This window comes from Anarhichas minor, unplaced genomic scaffold (assembly GCF_050575085.1).
Source record: "Anarhichas minor isolate MPS153535 unplaced genomic scaffold, ASM5057508v1 ptg000024l, whole genome shotgun sequence".
NCBI lineage: Eukaryota > Metazoa > Chordata > Actinopteri > Perciformes > Anarhichadidae > Anarhichas > Anarhichas minor.
The window spans coordinates 5,099,328-5,121,599 of NW_027466470.1; the positions used below are offsets into that span (position 1 = coordinate 5,099,328).

The 22,272-nt window shown below is 43.7% G+C and overlaps 2 protein-coding genes across 2 annotated transcripts in view; one reads left to right on the top strand and one right to left on the bottom strand.

The window, feature by feature from the left end:
• spidr (scaffold protein involved in DNA repair) overlaps positions 1-20,745 on the top strand; it is a 28,495-nt gene extending 7,750 nt beyond the window's left edge. Inside the window, exons 9-20 of the mRNA XM_076097252.1 lie at positions 4,450-4,654; positions 5,585-5,820; positions 11,626-11,784; positions 14,079-14,166; positions 14,598-14,738; positions 14,848-14,910; positions 15,444-15,636; positions 16,960-17,142; positions 18,311-18,404; positions 18,495-18,606; positions 19,613-19,669; positions 20,217-20,745. Coding sequence (XP_075953367.1) covers positions 4,450-4,654; positions 5,585-5,820; positions 11,626-11,784; positions 14,079-14,166; positions 14,598-14,738; positions 14,848-14,910; positions 15,444-15,636; positions 16,960-17,142; positions 18,311-18,404; positions 18,495-18,606; positions 19,613-19,669; positions 20,217-20,336 — 1,651 coding nt within the window. The 3' untranslated portion in view covers positions 20,337-20,745. The remainder of the gene's footprint in view (positions 1-4,449; positions 4,655-5,584; positions 5,821-11,625; positions 11,785-14,078; positions 14,167-14,597; positions 14,739-14,847; positions 14,911-15,443; positions 15,637-16,959; positions 17,143-18,310; positions 18,405-18,494; positions 18,607-19,612; positions 19,670-20,216) is intronic.
• Positions 20,746-20,845: 100 nt separating this feature from the next.
• cebpd (CCAAT enhancer binding protein delta) lies at positions 20,846-22,272 on the bottom strand. The gene has a single exon (XM_076098422.1). The coding sequence runs from the start codon at positions 22,093-22,095 to the stop codon at positions 21,181-21,183; it is 915 nt and encodes a 304-aa protein (XP_075954537.1). The 5' UTR covers positions 22,096-22,272; the 3' UTR covers positions 20,846-21,180.

Here is a 22,272-nt window from a genome sequence, read left to right on the forward strand (position 1 = left end):
ACTCTTTTTGTCCCTTTACCTGGGTGTTTGACCCTCACTGTGCAAAATAATGTGTGTGCAGAGTTCGAAGGAAAGCTTCTCTGTGCTCACCTTAAATCTGAGTTTAACACGTGAACATATGAGCGGGGTTTCATGACATCACAACGAGTTTGGAGCCAATGCTGTGTCCAGTATGCAACTTACAAAAGTGTAATGAGGAAACTTAAAACCTCCTGTGGACATACGTTGAGACTGGACTTTTCAGTGAAACAGAAAAGACATGTTGTGCAGTGAGTCAAAAGGAGTAGATGTCATTTTACAATATCTTTCGTTGTTAACTGACACTTTTTGTGGGAGAAACATGTCTTTTCACATGTCTTAAAATGGGTCCTCAGGGGGTGTTTAAATGAAAATCCCATTTTGCTGCAGTTCTATTTGAATATTTGGGGCTGCGGGGCAGTTAGTGGGGTCTGAAAGTGACAGCCGTTAAGCACCAGCTGCAGAAGACTTTGACTGGGAGGTAAAGTAATGAGGACCATTTGTCACCTTCGGGGGTTCTCCTGCTTTTTAAGATGAATTGCAAGCTGTTAAAAGAATTTGTGTCACCAAATTATATGAGTTTCGCTTGAACCAATGACGGACAAAATTCCTCAGTAATGAATCAATTATCAAAATAGCTTTGGATGAATTTTCATGTCGGTTGGTGTTTTGGCGATAATAAGAATATATAAATGAAACTATATGGTTTCAAATAGAGCTGACGACGGGAGGAAGACCCAAATCTGTGAGAAATGAATATTCTACTGATCAGTGTTTAACTTTTTCTTGCACTTCCCTGTTTTTGATTTTTAACGGCATCATGTCCTGCCAGGCGTTCAAAAAACTACACAAAAAAGACACTGTTACACAATTCAAGACTGAGTAACAGGACCTCATGAGATAATGCTGAGGAGGCATTCTGATCGACAGAATACAACACATTAAAGCATTGGAAAAAAACTTTTCTTTTGGGTTTTAAGTATGAAAATGTGCTGCTCTCAGCTCACAATAGTAAGCAGCAAAGGCCCAGATGTGAAGGCAGGGCGGAGAGGCTAGGAGGGGTAGCGTGCGTGTGTTTTTAGGATTGTTTTGGAGCTGGAGCGAGGCAGCAGTTGACTCCAGCTGTTGGGAGTTTAGGTTGAGTGTACTCTGGAATATCCAGGCTGGCGGAAGCGTAGGGGCCTCCTCAGTGCTCTGACGTCACGAACAGCTCCAGGGAATGCTTCACATTCCCCTTCCTGGCAGTAGTTAGGTCATTTCCAGCAAGCCGGGGAAAAAACACAGTGGGATTATTTTCTGGAGCAGAGAGTGGAGGGAGCCAAAGGAATGAGATTGAAAACACATGGTGGCTTGAAAGTACCTCTGGCTTTAGCACCTCTCCTTTCCTGTTGTATTTCATTCCTGAAATCACCAGGAGGAGTAGAGCCCCCAGCAAACTCTCCCATTTACTCTTTCAAAGAATCAGTTCTCCTCTGAACAAGCATCCTCAAATCCTCCTTTGTTAGTGTAAACCACTTCCAGCAGTTACAGCATTTGGTCTACATTTTAAATCAATCAATATTAAAAAAAAACCCTAAATCATAACCAATAAAAGTTGATGTCATGCTTCATATTCTCTGAAGAGATATTCACTTGTCCAACTCTTAAAGTGACAGGACAGGCTGAAGTGGAAAAACCCGGAATTTAGCGCATCAGTGTCTGATGAAGTCCTCCAATCGGTTTCCTGTGTGACACTCGGCAGGGGTTAACTTCCTGCAGTGAGTAGGTTGGCTCCTCCCACCTCCCACGCCTTGCTGCGAGTGGGCCGTGGCCTGAGCGGAAATACCTGCAGGGATTGTTCACCGTGACGCCAGCAGCCGGGGCCGCTCCTTAACTCGGCTACCTGTCTGATGATGATGATGCCGGCTGCCCACTCACCTGTTCACAATGGGGTCACGCTTCCTGTTCACACGTTGTACCTGTTCTCCTGAACAGGACGTTCCGCTCTGGCTCTGGCTGACTTAACAGACCTCTGATCAGATGTTGGACTGATAAGAGTTGTATCTGACATATCTGTGATTATGCAGAGTCATCAAGTATTTGTTAAATCAGGACAGCAAAATGAAGAAGTAAGACGGCAATAAAAACAAGATTAGTAAAGCTTTAACCCAAGATTAGACAGTTAACGAAAGGATAATGACATATTATTGAATAATAATAACAAATATTCATTATTATTGATTCACAGTACTTTACTGTTATAGGTGGTTTAGGTGGCGCTAATAATCCTGCTGCATGTATAACATGGCGTCATGTATTACGAACTGATCGTATGTTTTAAATTGATTCATAATCTAAAAGAGTAGCGAATAACTATGCTACTTACTACTACTAGTATCAATACTATCAAATGATGTATTAATCGTAAATGTAGTACAGTATTAGGATAAAGTAGCATAGAATGGAAACACTCACATTTAGTACCTCAAAATTATACTTAAGTACAGTACATGATAAAATATATTAATGTAAAGTAATGTTATCTGTGCAAGAAAATAAAAAGATTTCAAGTAATTATGTAGTCTAACATTTTGAAAGTTAGTGTGCATGTTTAGGCTGACGAGGTTTAGGAATATGATTTATAGAAAGATGAGAATATTTTAGAAGTGTAATCAGCTCACTTGATTAATGACTTCATTTATTGACTGTCAGAATACCGGTGGATTGACAAATGGATGAGTAATCAAAGCGTACAGTGCGTACTGTACATCGTGTGCGGCGCCCGTTTGTAGCGCGGCGACCGCTTGATCCTCCGGAAGAGCTCGTCGCTCGTCGCCTCCAGGCAAGTGAAGAAGAGTTCGGTTAAGTGACCTGCAGTCGATGAGCAGCGGACGACACGCTCAACTGAAGTAGAGCTCTTAAAAACCCAGCGCCGACCGCTGACCTGAGCGCCGTCGCTTGATTATTCAAAGTTTATTCATATTGAACGTATCACTTGTCCAAGTTGCACGTCCTTGGATCACCGACCAAGTGTGAAGTGGATCAGATGAACACACACACACACACACACACATTAGTCTTGCTTGACTGCACATAATCCATCGGAGGAAAACAGTGCCATGAAGAGTTCAATGCAGTCGAGGACAAAAACCTGCAAAAAAATACTACCTTGGTAAAGATAAACCCATCTTTTAAATGTTTTATTTAGTTGTTGATTTAACTCTACTATGAGTGACGTACAGATGTTTTTGTAGTTGTGTCCACCCTCTTTCTACGTTATAATCACTTCTATTGTTAATTATGGTTAATAATGATCTGCTTTGATATGTTAAAGGACAAAGTATTTAAACTTTCCCATTTAAATCAATGAGGACGGACTGAATATTAGTTCCAGTCGGTCTAATGCAATACAATTCAACAGAACTCCAACCTCTAAAAAAAACACCTAAATAAAGACAGAAACTGAACTTCATAACTTTCAAAAACTTTGCATTAGACTACATTTCGTTTCAGCTCGGTCCACCCAACATCGTCAACTCGGTGTATACCGAGTGTAAATAATAATCACCTCCAAACAAATCGTTTTTTTCCGCTTTATCTTTGTTTTTTATTTCTCTGGTTCACCGAGACGAGTCGCGACATGTTCAGCACTTCCAGTCACTCGGTGATCTTGGCTGTGAGTCAGTTATAAGCCATCATCACGCCATTATCCGTGTCACATGTGGAAGAAATTAAGCCATAACTCAAACTTACTCTAAACAACGCGCCATATAATTATCTATCATTCAGATTGTTTTATTCCCAGGCTCGGTGCCACTCAGGTGTGTGTGTGTGTGTGTCATTTACCTCGATGAGTTAGAACACTTGACCGGAAATGTTGTTGTTGGGTTTTATGGAGACGTTCCGCCTCTCCTTCTTGGCACAAACGGTGAAATCTAAGCTGGTAAACGGTCACAAACGGGGTGGAATTAAACACGAGAGCACTTCAGGTCACATTTACGCAGTCTGGTCGTGACGTTCGTTGAAGTATTTCTTTCCGAGCGTGATTTCACATTTGGAAAGTGTTTTCATCGAGCTGCGAGGTGTTGCCTTTTAAGAGCCTCACTTCTATGGAAAATGTATCTTTTCACCTCCAGTAAAAGAGGACGAAAAGCATCCGTTGTGTGTTTTCTCTTTGCCTCGGAGAACGTTTATTTGATCTTGTGCTGGGTGGTACCTCGTGAAGGAACCTGTGGAGGTGGTGGGTAGCTTATCTGACTTTGACATTCAGTCTCGAGCTCTCAGCGCCCCCCCCCCCCCCCACGTTTGTGCAATAATCTACTCCATTTAATGTACTTTAAAATCTCAGTCTTTACATCTGTTATCAACGCAATCACAACACAACCTGTTTATCATTGCCCAACTATGTTTCATTTCATGGTGAATTCAAGGTCTCAAACTATCTCTTTGCAGGCAAAGTCTTTCTATCGAAGGCTTCCGCTGTGATATTATTCTGAACACACACTTCAGCCAGAAAGTCTACTCTGCAAACAAACTATCCAGCGTGTCGGCTCCTAGAGGCCTGCTCTCAGCAGAAAGATGCAACCCGTGTTCTTTGTGTCAGACGTTTGGACTACTGGAGGAATGCAGGACCACAGCGGAGAGCGATGCCAAACAAGTACGAGTGCTTTGATGTCGCAATCACGTGCCTCACATTAAGTTCTCAATTCAACGTGTACTGTATGTAGTAAGTTATAGGTCATGTTAGACACCAAAGTAACTTTTAATAACCCTCGTACTACGTGAAGTCTGTATCTAACTCTCAGCTGCTAGCACAGATGTCATCAGGTCAATGAGCTTCAGTACTAAAGGTTCTACTCAGGTTTACTTGTTTATGTGCCAATGATGACACATGAGGAGGCTTGTGTCAACAGTCTTCATTAAAACAACATTTCACAACATGTTTTTACAGATTAATAAATAGTCTCTGTGGTGCATGCAGTCTTTGAAAGGATATAAGTTTAATAAGTTTACATGCATGTTTGATTTCTTAAATGTGAATCTGTGTTTGCTTTGAACACATGCAAATATATGTTGGCAGCGATTGAGTGACTAAGTAACTTCTGAAAGATGTGGCACCATCGGCCACGCCCTCCTTTTCAAAACAGATTTCTAATGCAGCGTAAAGAAGAGGCGATTGTTATTGTTAGCACTGCTCACCACCATGGTGTTTGATCACAACAAATTATACACAAAATGACTGTGTAGCGTGAAGGGAAATGACTTCATGTTGCATAAACAGCATAGGGATGCAACAAAACATTACTTTTATTATAAGTAGATTCATCGTTGGGTCTTTATCACATCAGAAAATAGTGTCACTGATTTACAAATCCAAGTTAACATCTTGAAAGGTATTGTTTTGTCCAATCAACAGTCCGTAACTTTTATTAGACTGGTGCAATTATTCATATTTAATAAGCTGAAACAGGCATTTTTCCTTAAAAATCCCAATACTTGCTCGTTAGTTTTCTGCCAATCAACTAACTGATAACTTATCGAACCAATGCCGCCCTAAGGTGTAAGTCTCATTTCCTCTTCTCCTCAGGTTGCTGCCTCCGGCTCGCTCACTTCAGGAGTTTTAGCGAGACATTGCGTTTCTCTACTGGAAGCTATCGAGGGGCTCGGCCAGGCTGGTTCTGTGGGGCAGGACGTGGAGGTGGTGGTCCAGAGAGTTTACTCCATCCCTGTGCCTCACTGCTCTCCCGTGTCCATCCTCAAGCCCAGACTTCCCTCAAGGTCCTCCTCAGCTCCTCCTCCTCCTCCAGAAAAAGGCAAAACCAGGTACTGTTGAACCAGCGGATAATTAGCGGCCAAGTGAGGCTTTTAGTTTGTCACTTGATGCCAAAAGAGAATCACATTTTATCGTCTGTGTATGCTTGACTCCCACAGTATAAATTACGCTTTTTGTAAAAAAAAAAAAAAAAAAAAGAATGGCATGCTGGTTTCCTCGGTCTCAGCCTTCCATGCTTCTCCTTGGTGGCACAATGTGTCTTAAGTGATCGAGATATGGTTCACAGCGCAGCAGGCCCCACAAAGCGCTCGCACTGTCTCCAGCCATATGGCATTGCTTGACAAAGGACACAAACATTTCTTAATTGAATCCAGCCCCTTTGTGAGCAACTCTGTCCAATTCTCGGGAAAGACAGCGTGATGCGTTTCAGAATTCCGTGCGCCAGCAAGCCGGAGTTCAATTGGTGCCCATTTGTTCACCGCTAGGTGTAACAGGTTTGCAACAGCTTTTATTACCTTTATGCTATGAAGAAAACCACAAGTATATTTTATGTGGGGTGTAAAAGTGTCACGCCGCTCAGTCTTAGCAGTACAGAAACGGTTCAGTTGAGTGGAATAGTTTGTTTTAGCTTTGGTTACTTTATCTGAAGGTGGAGCCTAAACATTATAATAATATTCGTTGGAAATAAATAAATCGTGGAGCTTGAGGGATTACATGATTAACGAGTAGTCGATTTTCAGAAAACGAGTTGCCGATTTTGAACTATTTTGATAATTGCGGTTCCAGCCTCTCAAATGTGCGGATTTGAGGCTGTTCTTCGTCATACATGATGGTAAACGGAATATGTCTTGGGTTTTGACTGTTGGTCGGACACAATAAGACATTTGAAGACATCAACTTGGGCTGTAGAAAATTGTAGTCTGCATTTTATACCATTTGATTAATCGGTTAATCCAGAGTTCAATATTCACTCTCTTTTAGCTCTGTTTTTGTTCTCCACCACCTCCGGCTAAATGCTGCATTGTGTTTGCTGTTTGGTTAGAATGACCACACATTCAAACCCCCCAAACCAGGACCCTTAAGTGTACCACCTTTGAGGCGCTTATGCACGCACCATAGGCATGCTATCATTTATTACTGGCCTTAAGAAGACCGACTTTATTGAAAACTGGGACCTTTTTAGTGTCTTTCAGATATTTGTCGAGATTCTGGACACCCAGTTTGAAACTGGGACGTTGCCACTACGTCTGATCACCGTATGTTTGATTCTTTACCGGACCTTTTTTCAGCAACAGCTGCCTGATGTGATTGGAAATGTTGATGGTGAGATGTTGTGGGCTGTAAAACCAAAACAATAAGCTGAAAGACACTAAAACGCTCCAGAGTATAGTACAGCAGAGTCGTGTGTTGATCCACAGTAGTTTGTCACTACCTGTGACTAATTTTCCATCACATTATTTTTCCTATTGTTGATACAAAGATATTGACTTCTGACTACAGCTTTAAGTCTTATTTCAATAATACAAGCGATATTTCTGTCCAGTGACATGGAGTCCGATCACCTTTCTACAAAACAGTTTAACTCATATTAAAACGACTTGCAGTGCCAGCTCTTCAAAGCTCCCCGTGTTATTGAAACGAGATTTACTCGAGTGGTCTTATTATTGTTCCTGACTCAGTGAACGACCTATTTGAATCAAATCCAGCGAGCGTGACCTGGCGTTGCCTGGCCCTCCCCGGGCTTGTTGTTGTAGTTCTTTGCTGAGTAATAAAAGAGAAGCTTTGGTTCCTCTGAGTGGAGCGAGGGGCACTCTGTGTTGAAAGGAGAGCCCCAGTCAGCTGACAGGCCAACTGACTAAACGGCTGTAATATGACACCCGCTCCTGCCATGCTGCTTCTGCTGGCTGGTAAACAAACGCCGCCCTCTGACCGGAAGCGCTCCTTCACTGTCCTCCCTGTTCCTCTCATTACTCAACCAGATCCATCAGGCTCGGCTTGAAGTGAAAGGATGGAGGTTAGGAGGCGACCACGAGGGCCTCCATTCAAAATATGTGGATGACTCTTCAATCCCTGCATCTGGGAAGTTACATTTTTAATCACAAGACATTCTTTTTTTTTTTTCTTTTTTTTTTTATGTGTTTCTATAATCCAATAAGTTGTTCAAGTACACTTTCATACCTCTTTATACGAGGTTTGAACAACAACTTCTTGGTATATTTTACTGCTTGTAGTACTTTTCCAGGACGTAGTGGGTCGTTTACTGCCCCATTCTGTATAAAGACGAGGACAGTGTGTACCCCTCGTGTTGTGTCCCCAGCCTCTATGACTCACTCCCCTGGTCAGCATGCTTATTTGATCCTTTTGTTGTTTAGCCTCTATGTTAACACGCACACACAAACACACACACACACACACACACACACACACACACATGGGAGGGAGGCCAGTGTGATATTTATGCCTGAAGAAGACGTTAAGTTCCCGTAAATCCAGAATAGAATAAACAAAAAGATTAACTGTTTGCAGGATGAGAGGAGAGTTGTTTCTTTCTTTTTTCTTCTCTCTGTGGAGAAGGAACACAATGTGCTGCAAGGATCCTGTTACAACCGTGTTTATCACTCCGCCTGCACTGATTGGTGGACAACACATAGGAAGGAATCCCGCCTGTCCGCCCCCCCCCCCACCAATGAGGCCTCTCTGCTGTGTTCTTAATGCGTGGGTCACTTACTTGTGCGTTGCCAAGTAATGTGCATGTGCACACAGCGTGTCTGTGTGCGTGTGTTTTCACAGGCTCCGTGAATCGTAGTTCCTGGAAGAAAACCGTAGTTGCTGAGAATTGTGTGAGAGCTCACAATAACAGATTCCTGAAAACTGCCTGAAAAGGAAAGCTGGCCAATGGCACAGAGGCTTTCTCGTGGAGTGAGTGGCGACTGTTTGAGGAAGTCGGGCTGTTAACGGGCAAAAGGAGGGACAGAGTGGGGAGGCGGTTGTTTATGTCAAGCTGGCACCACTAAGAGTCCCATCTTGTTTGTTTTCTGTCTGTCAAGTGTCATATCAGGTTTTCATGTGAAGTTTCTACAAGTTCAGACAAGCTGCTCTTGAAGTGAAAGTGTATTTATATTCCCACCAAATGTGACTGAAGCAGCTGCACTCAGCATCATATTGTTTGATTTTATAACATGAAAGTTTTATGTGCCTGTATTTATCGTATACTTCTGGTGTTTTATGGCCTATAGTTTTGTTATTGTCAACAAATCGCATGAACAACAAACCCACAAAGAACTGATCCTGCTCACAAATACTCCCCTGTAGCCAAAGCCTGATATATATCGTGTTCCTCCGTGCACTAATCATACCCAAACTTTCCTCCTTTGTTGTCCAAAAACGATTACCAACACATCAATGAGCCTCACGGTCGATCTCTTAAACACCATCGCGTTGTTGTCAGTACTCACTAGAACACCTAATATGTACAATCGTTCCCAGATGTTTTAAGGAACTCTGAAAGCCTTTCAAGAACAATCTAACTATGTTTTTATGGAACACTTTTAAAGATTAACATCTTCAGTAGGAAACGGTGAGTTTTTGTTTCGCCAGCCTTATTTGTTAAGATATTGCATCCATTAAAGATTTACCCATTTGCATTAATAATCTTGATATACTGCAGGTTCCAAAAACGTTGGTTATTAATAAAGAGCTCCTAATTGGCTGGTGAAACGATTGGTCCAGAAACTGTTCAGTCAATTATCAGATAAAAAGACTTGCTGGCAGCTACTCAAATGTAGGTATTTGCTGCTTTCCTCTTTTTACATAATTTTTCAGTTAAACATTTTATATACAAACCACTAAATCAAAAGTCAGATCAATAAATAATGAGCACTAGTGTTGGTGGGAGCCTATTGGTTCCTTTTTTCATGGCCGGGTTCATCGTAGGACAGAAGCACATTTTTCTCTCTAACTGTAGCAAATATTATTTTTGTTTTTTTAGGGACTCGCTTTTGATCCTGAGGCATTTTCTTGTCAGACTTGACAAAGTGTCCAACATATTAACAAGGGATGTAGCTGTGTGCAGCTCCAAAAAAGATTCTTTGTCTCAGTATTTGCATTTTCCCAGATATAGCTCTGATTTTGGATTGTGAACAGAGCAAACAACTGAGAATAATCTTGGTGAAAACATTGGCCGACGCCACCAGAAGTCATTGCAGGAATGTTATTGAGATATCTATTTCCAGGTCTCTGAAAACAAACACAGACAGACCCCATGTTTACCAACAGAGGACGTTTATAGGCTTAATCAGGTGGTTGAAAACGGCCTCAAAACTTTCCAAATGTCTGCGATGTGCGCATGCATGCACATGCGTTATGGGCACGCTGACAGTCCTCCTCCTCCTCCCTGACTGTTGCTTGTCTAAGGGGATATGAACTCCACTGTTTACTCTCGGGGCTGGTACCGGGCCGTGTCTGGGCTTGACTGGCTGAGATACTGGAGCCTACAGCAGTTCCAGTTCCCCCCTCACTGGGAGCAGCAGAGTGCAGGAATACGAAGCGGCCAACTGCTCACAACTTTGTGGGCCAAAGGTCTGTCCTGTCAGCAGCAGCCTGTCAAACCGGCCAGCAGCATTAACACTTCCTTCCGAATGTCTGAACTATCCCTTATTGTTGGCGTGTCACTCGTAATGTTTAATTGTGTTAATGGCTCGTAATTTTTCATACAACAAAGAAGGATCGCATTGTCTGATTTAAAAGACACATGTTGGGAGTTGTCAAAATCTGATTATTATAATAGTATCTTCAATGCAAGTACTTAGTTGATTCATTGGTATAGCCCAGTAGGACTAAAGCAGCACACAAAAGAAACAGAAATGTACTCTGCACACTAAGTATTGGCAAGTTCCCGAAAAATCCTTGAGTCAAGTAACAAAACTCAAAATCTCAATTTACTAGTTGGTTCCATTTCCATTTGAGTTTGCCCAGTTGCTTTATTACGCTTAAAGTTTCAACTTTCAGTCATTCTGAGAACTTTTAGGGAGTTCTTGTTCATGCTGGCGTAAAAGTTAAAGGGACAACTTCTTTAACTTCAAGAACTTGAAGCCGCAAATTCACAACGAATGGATCGCGGCTGCTGAAGGCCGCGTGAATTGCTCATCACTCGCAACTTCTATCTGCACCGTCTCACAGTGTGAGTCACCAAACATATTGCGTTCATGTTATTACAGCGCGAACACGCCCATGAAGTTTTGCAGCCGAGTGCATTTTTGTTCCTTGTTTTGCATTTGATCGCAATGATCCATGCGGATTAGTAGAAGAGTTGGCAGAACAATGAGAGAAAGATAAAGAGGAAAATAAGATGTTCAGATCTGCACGTAACGACAGCAGCTGATGGAAACACAAACGCAACATGTAGGTGTCCTAAAAAATACACTCTTGGAAAATCAATGTCATGTCAAATTATGTTTTTCAAATAAATAACACTCAACTACATAAATTTAAAGATGCCATGTGGAGCTTTTGACCACTAGTAGCGCTAAGGAGCAATGATTTTGCAAGTGTGCTCCAGTTTTGTTGTTATTGTGCGACGTCGCACGTAATGACGACACACAGATCTACTGCTTGTTTCACAATATTCTGCTGATAAACAGTTGAAGATGGTAATGTGCAAAGAAGCATAGCAATACACCAGGAAAAGCCGAGAAGAAGAAGGCGGCTAGCAAGTAAACATGGATGTAAACAATACGCATATTGTGTCTTTTGGTGGGAGAATATAAACAAATGGTTTTGTACTCCCTAGGACACGTTTAACATGATTAGGAAGTATTCATAAGTGTATCAAACCAGTCTAATTCTGTCTTTCCCAGGCTCTGTGTGCTCGTCCAGGACAGCTACGGGACGTTCAGCGTGGTCCAGGTCCACTTCCTGCCCCGCCAGGACGACCTCCACCAGTACTGCCACAAGTGGCGGGGCAGGACCTGCCTGCTGAGAGGCATTAAAGTGGTGCAGCGGGTCACTCGAGAAAGGTGAGACCCACACACTCTACCCACGCCCTCAAACCCGGCGTAGCTTTTCACCTGACTTCAACTTCAACCCGAGACCAACACCAATCTGCGATATGGATTTCTGCTCTGTGTGATCTAATCTCGCTCCTGAGCCATCTGGAACAACAACCCCGGGTCAATGCCTCAGGGCCTTGTGCTATAAAGGCACTGAGCCTCAAGCTCAATCATTGTCTAATGTGTGAATCTCCAGTATTTGCGATAGGATGACGGTTTAATGTTGTGCTGCTCGTATGAACCCGACGACGCTGTCCTACCGGCGGTGCAACTGTGTTTACATGTAAAGTGATACCGAGGTGCACGGCACGCTCTGTGTCCCTCGTGAGTTTCCATAGTCAGGGTCCAAGATTAGCAGCAGTTAGAAGAATTGACATGGGAACATTTAGAGACCAGCTGGGGGTATGTTTACATCATCAGCATTTTCAGTGCCACCGCAGCCTATAATGTCTCTGGAGGTTTTCTGTGGTCGGCCTGTGATGGATGGGCCATCTCCACTGCTCACACATGGGCTATCGTACTAGCTCAAGCGGAAAAGCACGTTGGTCTGGTCGGGGTAAATAAGGCATTCATCATTCCCCCCCCCCCCCCCCCCCCCAGTTTCTTAGAACCAGTAAATATAGGGAAATCTAAGCCCATCACACAATGTAAACCGTGTGGCAATAGTTTGACATATTTTGGGAATGCGCTTGTTTGCCTTTTTCCAAGCGGTAGATGAGAACATTGATACCACTCTCATGTCTGTATGGTAAACAAGAAGCTACAGCCAGGAGACCGTTAGCTTAGCATAAAGATTTGAAAGCATGGGAGTCAGTTATTCTGGCTGTATCCAAAGTTAACTCCACAATTTTTAATCTGACTTAAACAAACAAGATACAACGTGAAAATGGGCGCGCTTGAGAGCAGATTTAGTTACTTTTGGTCAGAGCCGTGCTAGCGGTTTGCCCTGTTTCCAGTCTTTATTTTAAGCTAAGCTAACCAGCCTCTGGCTCAACTTAGAGTGGTGTCTTATCTTCTCATCTTAAAAAAAAAAAAAAAAAAAAAGTGAGTAAGCGTAATTTAAGATGTGAAACTACTTCTTTAAGAGTATCAGTCTTTTGAGGGGTGTGTGGTTTCTAAACAAACAATCAGAGGCCGCCCTGGAACCTGTGTGAGCAGTGTGTCGTGTCAATATTGCCCTGATGGTAAAGACGGTATTTTCACAGAAAGGTTACCTATTCTTGGATGTCTGTTGACCAAAGAGAAAGAAAAAAAGAAAAGCCGTACTTGAAACTTACTCCAAACAAACACAGAAGGAAGCTCAGTGTGAAAATCAGAGTGAGTTGAATGCGTTCTGTTAGTTTGTCGTTACTCATCCTTGAGCAGGCCTCACTGGACTTGAATGGGCTGCAGAACCAGTTCCACACAAAGGAACCCTGTGATTACGGGCTGACTAACAGGTTGTTTAACCGCTGGCTGATATGACGGCACACACTTCATGGTTGAATTGCTAAACTTTGACCGGCCACCCTGAGCTCAACATGTTCTTCTGAGGGAAGAGACGGCGAATCAAAAGATTGGCGTGTCCTGTCATCGCTACTTACTTATTTATTAGTCCTTTCAGTGTGAGCTGAGCGGGAATGAGACGTCACAAAAGCATATCGAGTGCCATCTAAATTCCATCTGTCATTACTGAGATTAACAATGAAGGAAGACAAACGTCACTAATTGAGCACCTAAAACTTTAACCGTTAAAACAATCACTCGTCATAGTTTTTCTAAACCTTGTTGTTTTTGCACCACAATGATATTGTGATTTACATATAGGGTTGGACTGTTTTCCCACCCTTTTTTGTGTGTGTGTGTGTGTGTGTGTGTGTGTGTGTGTGTGTGTGTGTGTGTGTGTGTGTGTGTGTGTGTGTGTGTGTGTGTGTGTGTGTGTGTGTGTGTGTGTGTGTGTGTGTGTGTGTGTGTGTGTGTGTGTGTGTGTGTGTGTGTGTGTGTGTGTGTGTGTGTGTGTGTGTGTGTGTGTGTGTGTGTGTGTGTGTGTGTGTTCTGCCAGCCCAAGCATGCTCTCTGCCAATTTGTTAGAACAAGCTCTGTCTTAACAGAGCTGCGTTTCAGTGGAAGTGAAACTGGCTGTTAAAGCTCTTTATCTTCCCGTTAAAGTCCCTTATTCACCAGTTTCTCCTGCTCCACCCCCTCACACACACACTCACACACACCCTTTTCAGTGCTTTACTCTTTTTTTCCTTCTCCATTTTTTTGTGTCTCACTCTCAGGAGCACCAGGCTTTTCAGCTTGATAGACAGTCTGTGGCCCCCAGTGATGCCTCTTAAAGATCATGGAAACACACCGAGTATGTGCAGTGTAAGTTTTCACCAGTCATGCACCCTCATCATGCCTCTGGTTTAGGGAATATATTCTCATTTTTATAATAGGAATTTGGGGCTGCAACTAATGATTGTTTTCATGATGAAGTCCTTGTTTGGTCCATAAAACGTGTTGTCCGACCAAAACCACAGAAGATATTCAGCTGCAGCTCATCACACTTTCGAAGCAGGAACTACACAAATTGTGGCATTTTGTCTTAACAAGGAAACTCCACACGGCACCTTGTATTTGCAATATAACAGAACTGCTATACCGTAATACTGAAACCATTGTTGCACACATCCAGAGATGAATCAAATGAAAACTACGGTGGCCCTGAGAGCCTTAGGCTACATCCACACCACTACTTTTGCATTTTACACACACAACACGTATTTAGGAATTTTCTTGTTTTTTTTTTTTTATAGGGAAGTAGATCTGCAGGTGCGGCTCCGAGCTTCTGCTACCTGCTGTCTGGTCAGGAGAGCTCAGTGGAACCTGCTGAGGAGCAAACGGTGTCGCCGCTCTACCTCCCTCCGACTAAACAAACCTTACAAGACATACTGCAGGTGAGCGTTTTCTCACACACACACACACACACACACACACATGCAGAACATTTTCTAGAATTTGCTGCAGACCGTGATGACTAATCTATTTTTTTTTTTTTTTTCCCAGAGTGAGCGTCAAACCTGTCGCTGCAGTTTTGTCGCCACTGTTCTGTACAAGAGAAACATGCAGGTACTTGAATTTGACTTTGGAAGAACACGATGAACACGTGTGTGTGTGTCTTCTGGAGCTCCTCAGTCCTCCTCTTGAGATCATTTGAACCAACAAACTGATAAGACTGAGCGCTGACGTAGAGAGGTGTGTGTGTGTGTGTGTGTGTGTGTGTGTGTGTGTGTGTGTGTGTGTGTGTGTGTGTGTGTGTGTGTGTGTGTGTGTGTGTGTGTGTGTGTGTGCGCGTGCTTGCTTTACCATTGATTGGTAAGACCTTTAAACTTTGACCAAGATCAGATAACATCTCAGAACAAAGTGGACTTTGCCTCGCGCTCACACCACTGAAACACAGATACACCGTTGTAATGTTGTTGTTCTGGTAATCAGCACTGGGGTGTTTAGCTTGTTGAACGAATAATCTCCTCAAAGCTGTTTTCAGGTGATACAACTTGCATCTAACTTGTGCTTTTTAAGTAACGTTTCCTTGTAAGAATGTTTCTTTCTAGGTCATTCTGTTTCTGAGTAGTTCTCCGTCTGTTCCTTTTGTGTTTCAGAGTAGTGATGTAGGCCAGGGTGAGGTTTGGCTGGTGCTGACAGACCCCAGTCTTCAGGAGCCCGAGAGGCCCCGCAGGCGAACGGTGGCCCTGTGTGTCAGCACTTCCTGTGCGCTCACTTCCTGTGTCCTCGAAGCACTAAATTCCCCCGCCGCCTGTCGCATGTCATTCACAGATGCCATCAGAGAACACGGTTAGAGTTTCAACGTGACATGACATGCCATTCAACCACTATATGTCATGAGCCGTGCACATGTCACCCAAACAGTAGTGAATACACTTATTGACTTTCCACCCAAAGTACAACATGCAGATTATTTTACTTCACTTTCAGTATTTCCATTTTCTGCTACTTTATACTTCTAATTTAATAAATCTCAGAGGAAAATAGTTTTTACTCCCCTACATTTATCTGACAGCTAAAGTCATTAGTTACTTGCAGTGGTGGAAGAAGTACTTAGTACTCCATTACTAAAGTCCTGCATTTCAAGTAAAAGTAAAGCAGTATTTTGGTTGTGTGTACTTAATGTAACAAAAGCAGAAGACGTGGCCGTGCACTAACATGTCACCTGTGTCTAATTTATTATTATGTATAGAAATATTAAGATTATATTAAATAACAAAAAGTAAAACGCTATTTTAACACTGATGCGTCAGAATTGACTATCTAATGTCATATATAATATTACATGAGTACTTCTGATACTTTAAAGGTGTAATATGCAGCATTTTCCAAAACCACTTACAGAAAAGTAATCCCTCATTACTTTTGACCCCCGAGAAATGAGTGGCGCTGTGTTTTCTTCTTCTAATTTGTCTGTGTTCGGGACGTTTCCGAGCGTCCGCAAAGAACACCTCGCGGGGGTGTAACCCTCAGCCAATAACGACGCCAAAAGGCCTTGCAGCCCGTTCTCATCCCTCACCCTTTAGCGTCTCTCTGCTACAAAGTGGCGGTATTTGACGAACAACGGGGTTGTGACGTCGTTTGTGTGTTCTTCAGTGTTTCCTCTGTTCTTCGTCTCTGTCCTCGGAGCGGAGACACAATCACTGACGGGCCACAGTGTGCGATTCGGCTGCATTGCGGCACCTTTCCTGTTGCGATGTGCGGAGGTGTGTAGAGCAAAACTTCTCTTGTTTCACTGCCGCTCCCTCTCTTCATTCACTGTTGAGCTCGCTCACTGCTGCGCTCTCTGGCTTGTTGAGCCGAGCAGGAAGCAAACTTTGTGTTTACAACTGACAAAGCTACATAGTATACCTTTAAGTTCAATGTGTTCATTATACCTCTGTGTTTTTACTCTAAGGGAAACTCCAACAAGTCTGTGTACGTGTGTTTTAGGAGTATTACTACATATGCGATAAAAAGTCGTGTGAAACCGTTTGTGGTTCCAGAGAGCTTCTTCCACCTCTGCACCAGAACTAGTCTGCTGGTTTGGGGATGAACACAATCGGAGATCTAGTTTAATGCATATTTCACATCCATATTGTGTAGTAACATTTCAAAATTTCCAAAATCTAGGTGTTCTCTTGTGTGTGGAGCAGTCAGTGGTTGAGATGTGCTCCGTGGGCCCTGATCTCACGTCCTCGTCCAGACCAGAGTCTCCTTCGCTGCCTGAGCCTCGGGCGGAGACCCCGACCCAACCTGTGAGACTGGATCCCCTGAGTCCTGAGATCACACCCAACTCCGTCTGCTCTCTCTCAGGTCGGCTTCCTCCCTCTCTCACTGGCTCCTGTGGTTTTCATGCGATTCCTGCAGAACATGCCCGATGGGTTGTTTTCTCAGGGGAAGAAACCCACTTGTTTTTCTCATGCGCGAGTTTACAGCTCAGCGAGAGGCCTTGATCTGGCTTCAAGGCATCGCTGTTTGTTATTCAGTGTCCTCAGGCTGTCATTGTTTAGGACTTTAGGAAACAAAAACACATGGAATTTAGTTGGATTCCAATCAATTCTCACGTCATTTTGTGAGTGAAATCAACATGTCTGCTCCCCAGAAGGCTTTCAATTGCAGATGAGGGTGCAATGATCTGCTGGAAATGAGTTGCAGATTGAAGGAACATTGTTTCCCCTAAACCTCTATCGCATACACGCGGTGTGCATTTTACTTTACGTTAATACGTTTAGTCTAACATCAAATATGTCGAGAAAACTTTTTGCAACAAAATTAAAACATAGAACTCCTGCTGTGCTGTTTTTATCAACCTTGTTTGAATTAGTCCTTTTGTTAAATATTGCTTTACTTTCTTTAAGTCGTTCCAATTATGTAAATGTGGTGCAGAAAGAAGAAAACCAGCGTGAAACGGATAACAATCTGCATCTGTCGACTCGGTGTCACAGTCGAGGGCAAAGATCAAACTGAGCCCTCTTGGTTCTGGCCCCTCCGGACCAACGTGTTTGGTCAGGTGGCTGAAGAAAAAGAAAACAAAACGTATTATCTTTTGCACTTGTGCGCGGATACCATCTTCTGGAAATTACAAGTGGAAAAAGGCTCAGACCGCAACGTGCAACTGCAATTTATCAGCGTTAAACTCGGTATCTCGTTTACGTCCCCGGGTTTGTTTGTGGAGCAGCAGCTCTGGTTGTTAAGTGAGATGGTGTTCACGGAGGGAGCGCTCTGCTGCCTTTATCACTGCCATCTCAGATAAAAATGAAAGGGATGTGTTTATCTCTTTACACCCTGTCACAAACGTACAATCACTCTGAAACCTATGTAGATCATGTATCCGTTTCTTCTAGTTAGGCGTCAGTGTTTTTCCTTGAAAATAACTTAAAATGTAAATAACATTGATGATAAAAGATAAGCTAAAGTCTGTTTCCCAAGATTGTTTTGCGTGTAAATATTAACACTTTAACACTTTATTTTCTGCCTGCAGGGGTGATAGTTGGTGTGGATGAGACCACTGCTCATTCCTGGCCGGCCTGCAACCACTGTGGAAGTGACAACTTAGAGATGTTCCCTGAAAGACCGTAAAGTTCTCACGTTTAATCAAAATTACTGTTAATGTTCATGCAAACAAACATCACGGCGAATAAACACGTTTATGTTCCTTTCCGCAGTTCAAACTTCCGCTGTGTTTCTTGTAAGTCGTCGGTGGACAAGCCGGACACGAGGATCCAGCTGGACGTGTTCCTGAGTTCTTCATTAACTAATTGCACTTTAAAAGTGACGGTGAGAACAGTGTTTTGGGGTTTTTAAGTTTGCATTTGAACGTCCACTGTTTGGTGATTCAGGCTTCAGAAATGAAAATGCTTGAGGGGCTGATCCGGTATGATTTTACACAGCGTAGCTCACAAGAATTTAAAGGAGTAGTCGCGTTCTTGCCAAGTGAGATGAGAAGCTTGATAATGTGTCTGTTAATATGAAGCTACATCCAGCAGCCTTTAGCTTAGCTTAAGACAAAACCTGGCTCTGTCCAAAGATGGAAATACGCCTCTAAAGCTCAATAATTAACATGTTATATATCATTTGTTTAATCTTTACAAAAGCCGATGTGTAAAAGCGGTGACTTGCAGTTTTATGGGAGGTTATGGGTCAGACTATTTCTTAGTTGGGACCAATAACTTCCTGGAGTCTTCCAGTTTGCTTCTTGGAATTTCTCCCAGGCTTTCTTGGTCAGCAGATTTTGTTACCTTCTGGCAGAGCCATGCTAGCAGTTCCCAGTATTTGTGCTAAGCTAACCGACTGCTACATATTTACTCTGCAGACATGTGAGCGGTATTGAACTTCTCATCTAATTCTTGGCAAGAAAACATGGAACTATGGCTTGAATTAAAAAAAAAAAAGCTGTGTGAAAAGCTTAAGCAGCGAGAGAATTATAAAATTAAAATATCAGAAGATTGGCAGTACAAAGAGCATCCGTCTTGTTGAAGTGTCCTAGAGCAAGACACTTAATCCTTCCTCTGAGATTGCCGCACATTAAAGAGGCTTAATGAATAAAACCCGTCCCTACATCTGCATGACGGCGTCTTTTATGATGTAAAACCTGCTGTGACTTTATCAGGAAGCTAAGAGAGCCAAACTGATAACGTGAGCAGCGTTCCTTCTTATCAGCCGGCTGATGTTTCAGCCCCTTCTATCAATCTGTTACTCACCAGCATTTGTTTTTCATTTGCAACATCAAGGCGATAATTAAAAGGACATTAATGGCTCCGAATCTTTTCATCTCTCCCAACAGCTGCAGCAGAAGACGATCACGTCGATCCTGAACACGGCAGCGCTGGAGGGTCAGGGGGTGAGTTTGCTTTTGCCAACTGTGACATAACTCTGGGCTGCATTGATCTTCTGTCAGTATGCCCCGAAAGCACTGTCGTCTGTTCATGTCACGGTGATAAAGCCTGTTCTGTGCTGAACACACACAAAAACCTGAGTCATGCTCGTCACTTAAACAGTTAAAAGGAATTTGCCGCCAAAATACTGACGTAGTCTCCCACCCACCTGTTGTATTTAGGGATTGTTTTTTTTTTTAAGTTTGCATGCAGTTTTTACGCTATACTTTAATAACATTCCTGTATAACTTGTAGGTGGTGGCAGTGTTATTTGCATTGTAGGCATTAATGATGTTTACATGGGGAACCCGTGAGTGCAGAATACATTAGATTAGATACATTAGAAACGCTGCTGACCAATGTGGAGGGTTGCATAGGTCGGGGCCTGACGTGCACTCAGATATTCTTGCAACTTCAGCAGATTTGGAAAAAAAAACTACATTTAAGAAGTGCAGTTAGTGTGGGGGAATGTTTTAAAGGCTGCATTATGGTTTTAAATAAAGTGTGTTTCAGTTCCCAGGTTACGATGTGGAGAATGTCCTGGGAAGAGAGGTGGGCCCCCTCGCCGCTTACGTCCGAGTCGTCACCAGGAAACCGGCCCTCTGGATCGGCCTGGAAGAGATCTGCCTCTGAGGCTGTCAGGGAGAGAAGCTAATGATATCAATCCTCAGGCTTCAGTCGGCTCCAAGGATCTGCACAAGAGGCCTCGCTCTGAGCCAGTTCAGCCTTCTCTCTCTCTCTCTCACACTCCCCCTCCTCCCTTCTGAAGGCCTCCCTGACAGCTTGAGGCTGAAGGGAACAGGCTGGAAGAAGGCAAGATCTTGTTTGTGTTAGCGATATGTGATCCTGTGGACCAGGACTTGACAGCCCAAGGGTAGACCAGTGGCATGCAGTCTGTCAGAGCAGCCCACGCGGTTCATCAACTGGGACTTTTGGCTATGAACACTTTCTTTAAGTGGTTTAAAAAAACATCTTCCCCCCCTCATCTACCTCTGTATTTAAGATTACTTACACTGTGTCAATAAAGTTGTATTTTTGCTGACTTTACTATCCATTTCCTGTTGCACTCTCACTTCTTCTGAGAACATGCTCCAGCTGTTCCCTCCACATGTAGTGTACCAAAGACTACTCAGACCAGGAGATTTCTGCACCTTTTCAGCAATTTTATTATAGATTCCATAAACAAAATGTTTTCAAGGGTTTCATACAAACTATATAAAAGATCATGCTCTGGCTCTTATACAAAGTTTGGAATTATATAACATGTACCATATCAGGTATATCATCATGTAAATGCAGTGGTAAAATAATTTAATACAGAGAGAAATCCCACAAAAAATATGGCAGCAACATCATATATATATTTTTTCCAGTGCCATTATGGTAAGCTTAAAATACATCTGGTACAGATGGTAAAAAACGAAATGTCTGTTGAGGTATGTCTCCTAATAGCTCAGTCCATAGGTTCGCGAGTCCATCACCGGCTCGCGGAGCCCGCAAAGGAAGAGTTGGGCATCTGCTTGAAGAAATCTCTGAGCCCGGAGAGCTCTCTCGTTAGCTGCTCGATAGTTTTATGAAGCTTGTCGTTGTCGGAGCTCAGTTCGAGCAGCTTGTGCTGCATGTCCACGTTGCGCCTCTTGGCTTTGTCCCTGCTTTTTCTCACCGCGACGTTGTTCCTCTCTCGCCTCTGTCGATACTCCACGCTGTACCGGTCCACCCTCTTCCCCTTCTCCCTGCCGCCCTTCCGCGGGGAGGATCTGGCCGAGCTGCCGCTGGAGAGGGGCTCCGGGGTGGTGGGGGGAGTCGGCTGTCCCGTCGTGAGGCTGACGGAAGTCTGCGCGCAGCTCTTGATCTGCGAGGGCAGGGACGAGGACATGTCGCTGTCACTCCAGTCGGACTCCTGCTTGATGGGCGCACAAAACGCCCCTTTATCCAGCCCGACGTCCGCCTTCTTCTCCGCTGCTGCGTACGCGGCTGACAGCTGCTGGTGCTGGTGGAGGTGCTGCTGGTGCTGGTGCTGCTGGTGCTGGATGTCGCCCGGCGGCGCGGGGCTCTGCATGTTGTAGAAATCCAGCTTCTCCTGCTTCACGGTGTTGTTGAACAGGTCGAGGAAGAGCTCGTCGTTGCACAGCTCCAGGTTCGGCACGGCCGTCATGGACTCGATGTACTGGCTGAAGTCGATGGCGCTCTCGTCGTCGTACATGGCCGCGGTGGCGGTGCTCAGCTCCACCATGGCGCCGTCCTCCTCGCTCCTGCTGCCCGGCTTGCAGACGCCGAGCTGCGGGGCGCCCCCCAGCTTGGCGCTCTCGTAGAAGTTAGCAGGCTCCATCGCCCAACTCATGTTGCATCGTGGAGACACGCAGTGAGAGTCCAGGCTGTATATGTCACACATGAACACTGCTGACTTCTTCCCACGTGGTTTTTAGGAAGTTTATATAAACTTGTTGTAAAATAAAGTGACCCACAGATGTGACAGCGCAGTAAACCTGCAGTGGATTCCACTCTCTGTGCACGCGCCTTAATCACTTTTAAAAATTAAAAATAAAATAGTAATCTTCTTCTGACAGCA

Bases quoted from the DNA above. Each gene is read 5' to 3' on its own strand.
- cebpd (XM_076098422.1), bottom strand. From the start codon at position 22,095: ATGTGTGACATATACAGCCTGGACTCTCACTGCGTGTCTCCACGATGC.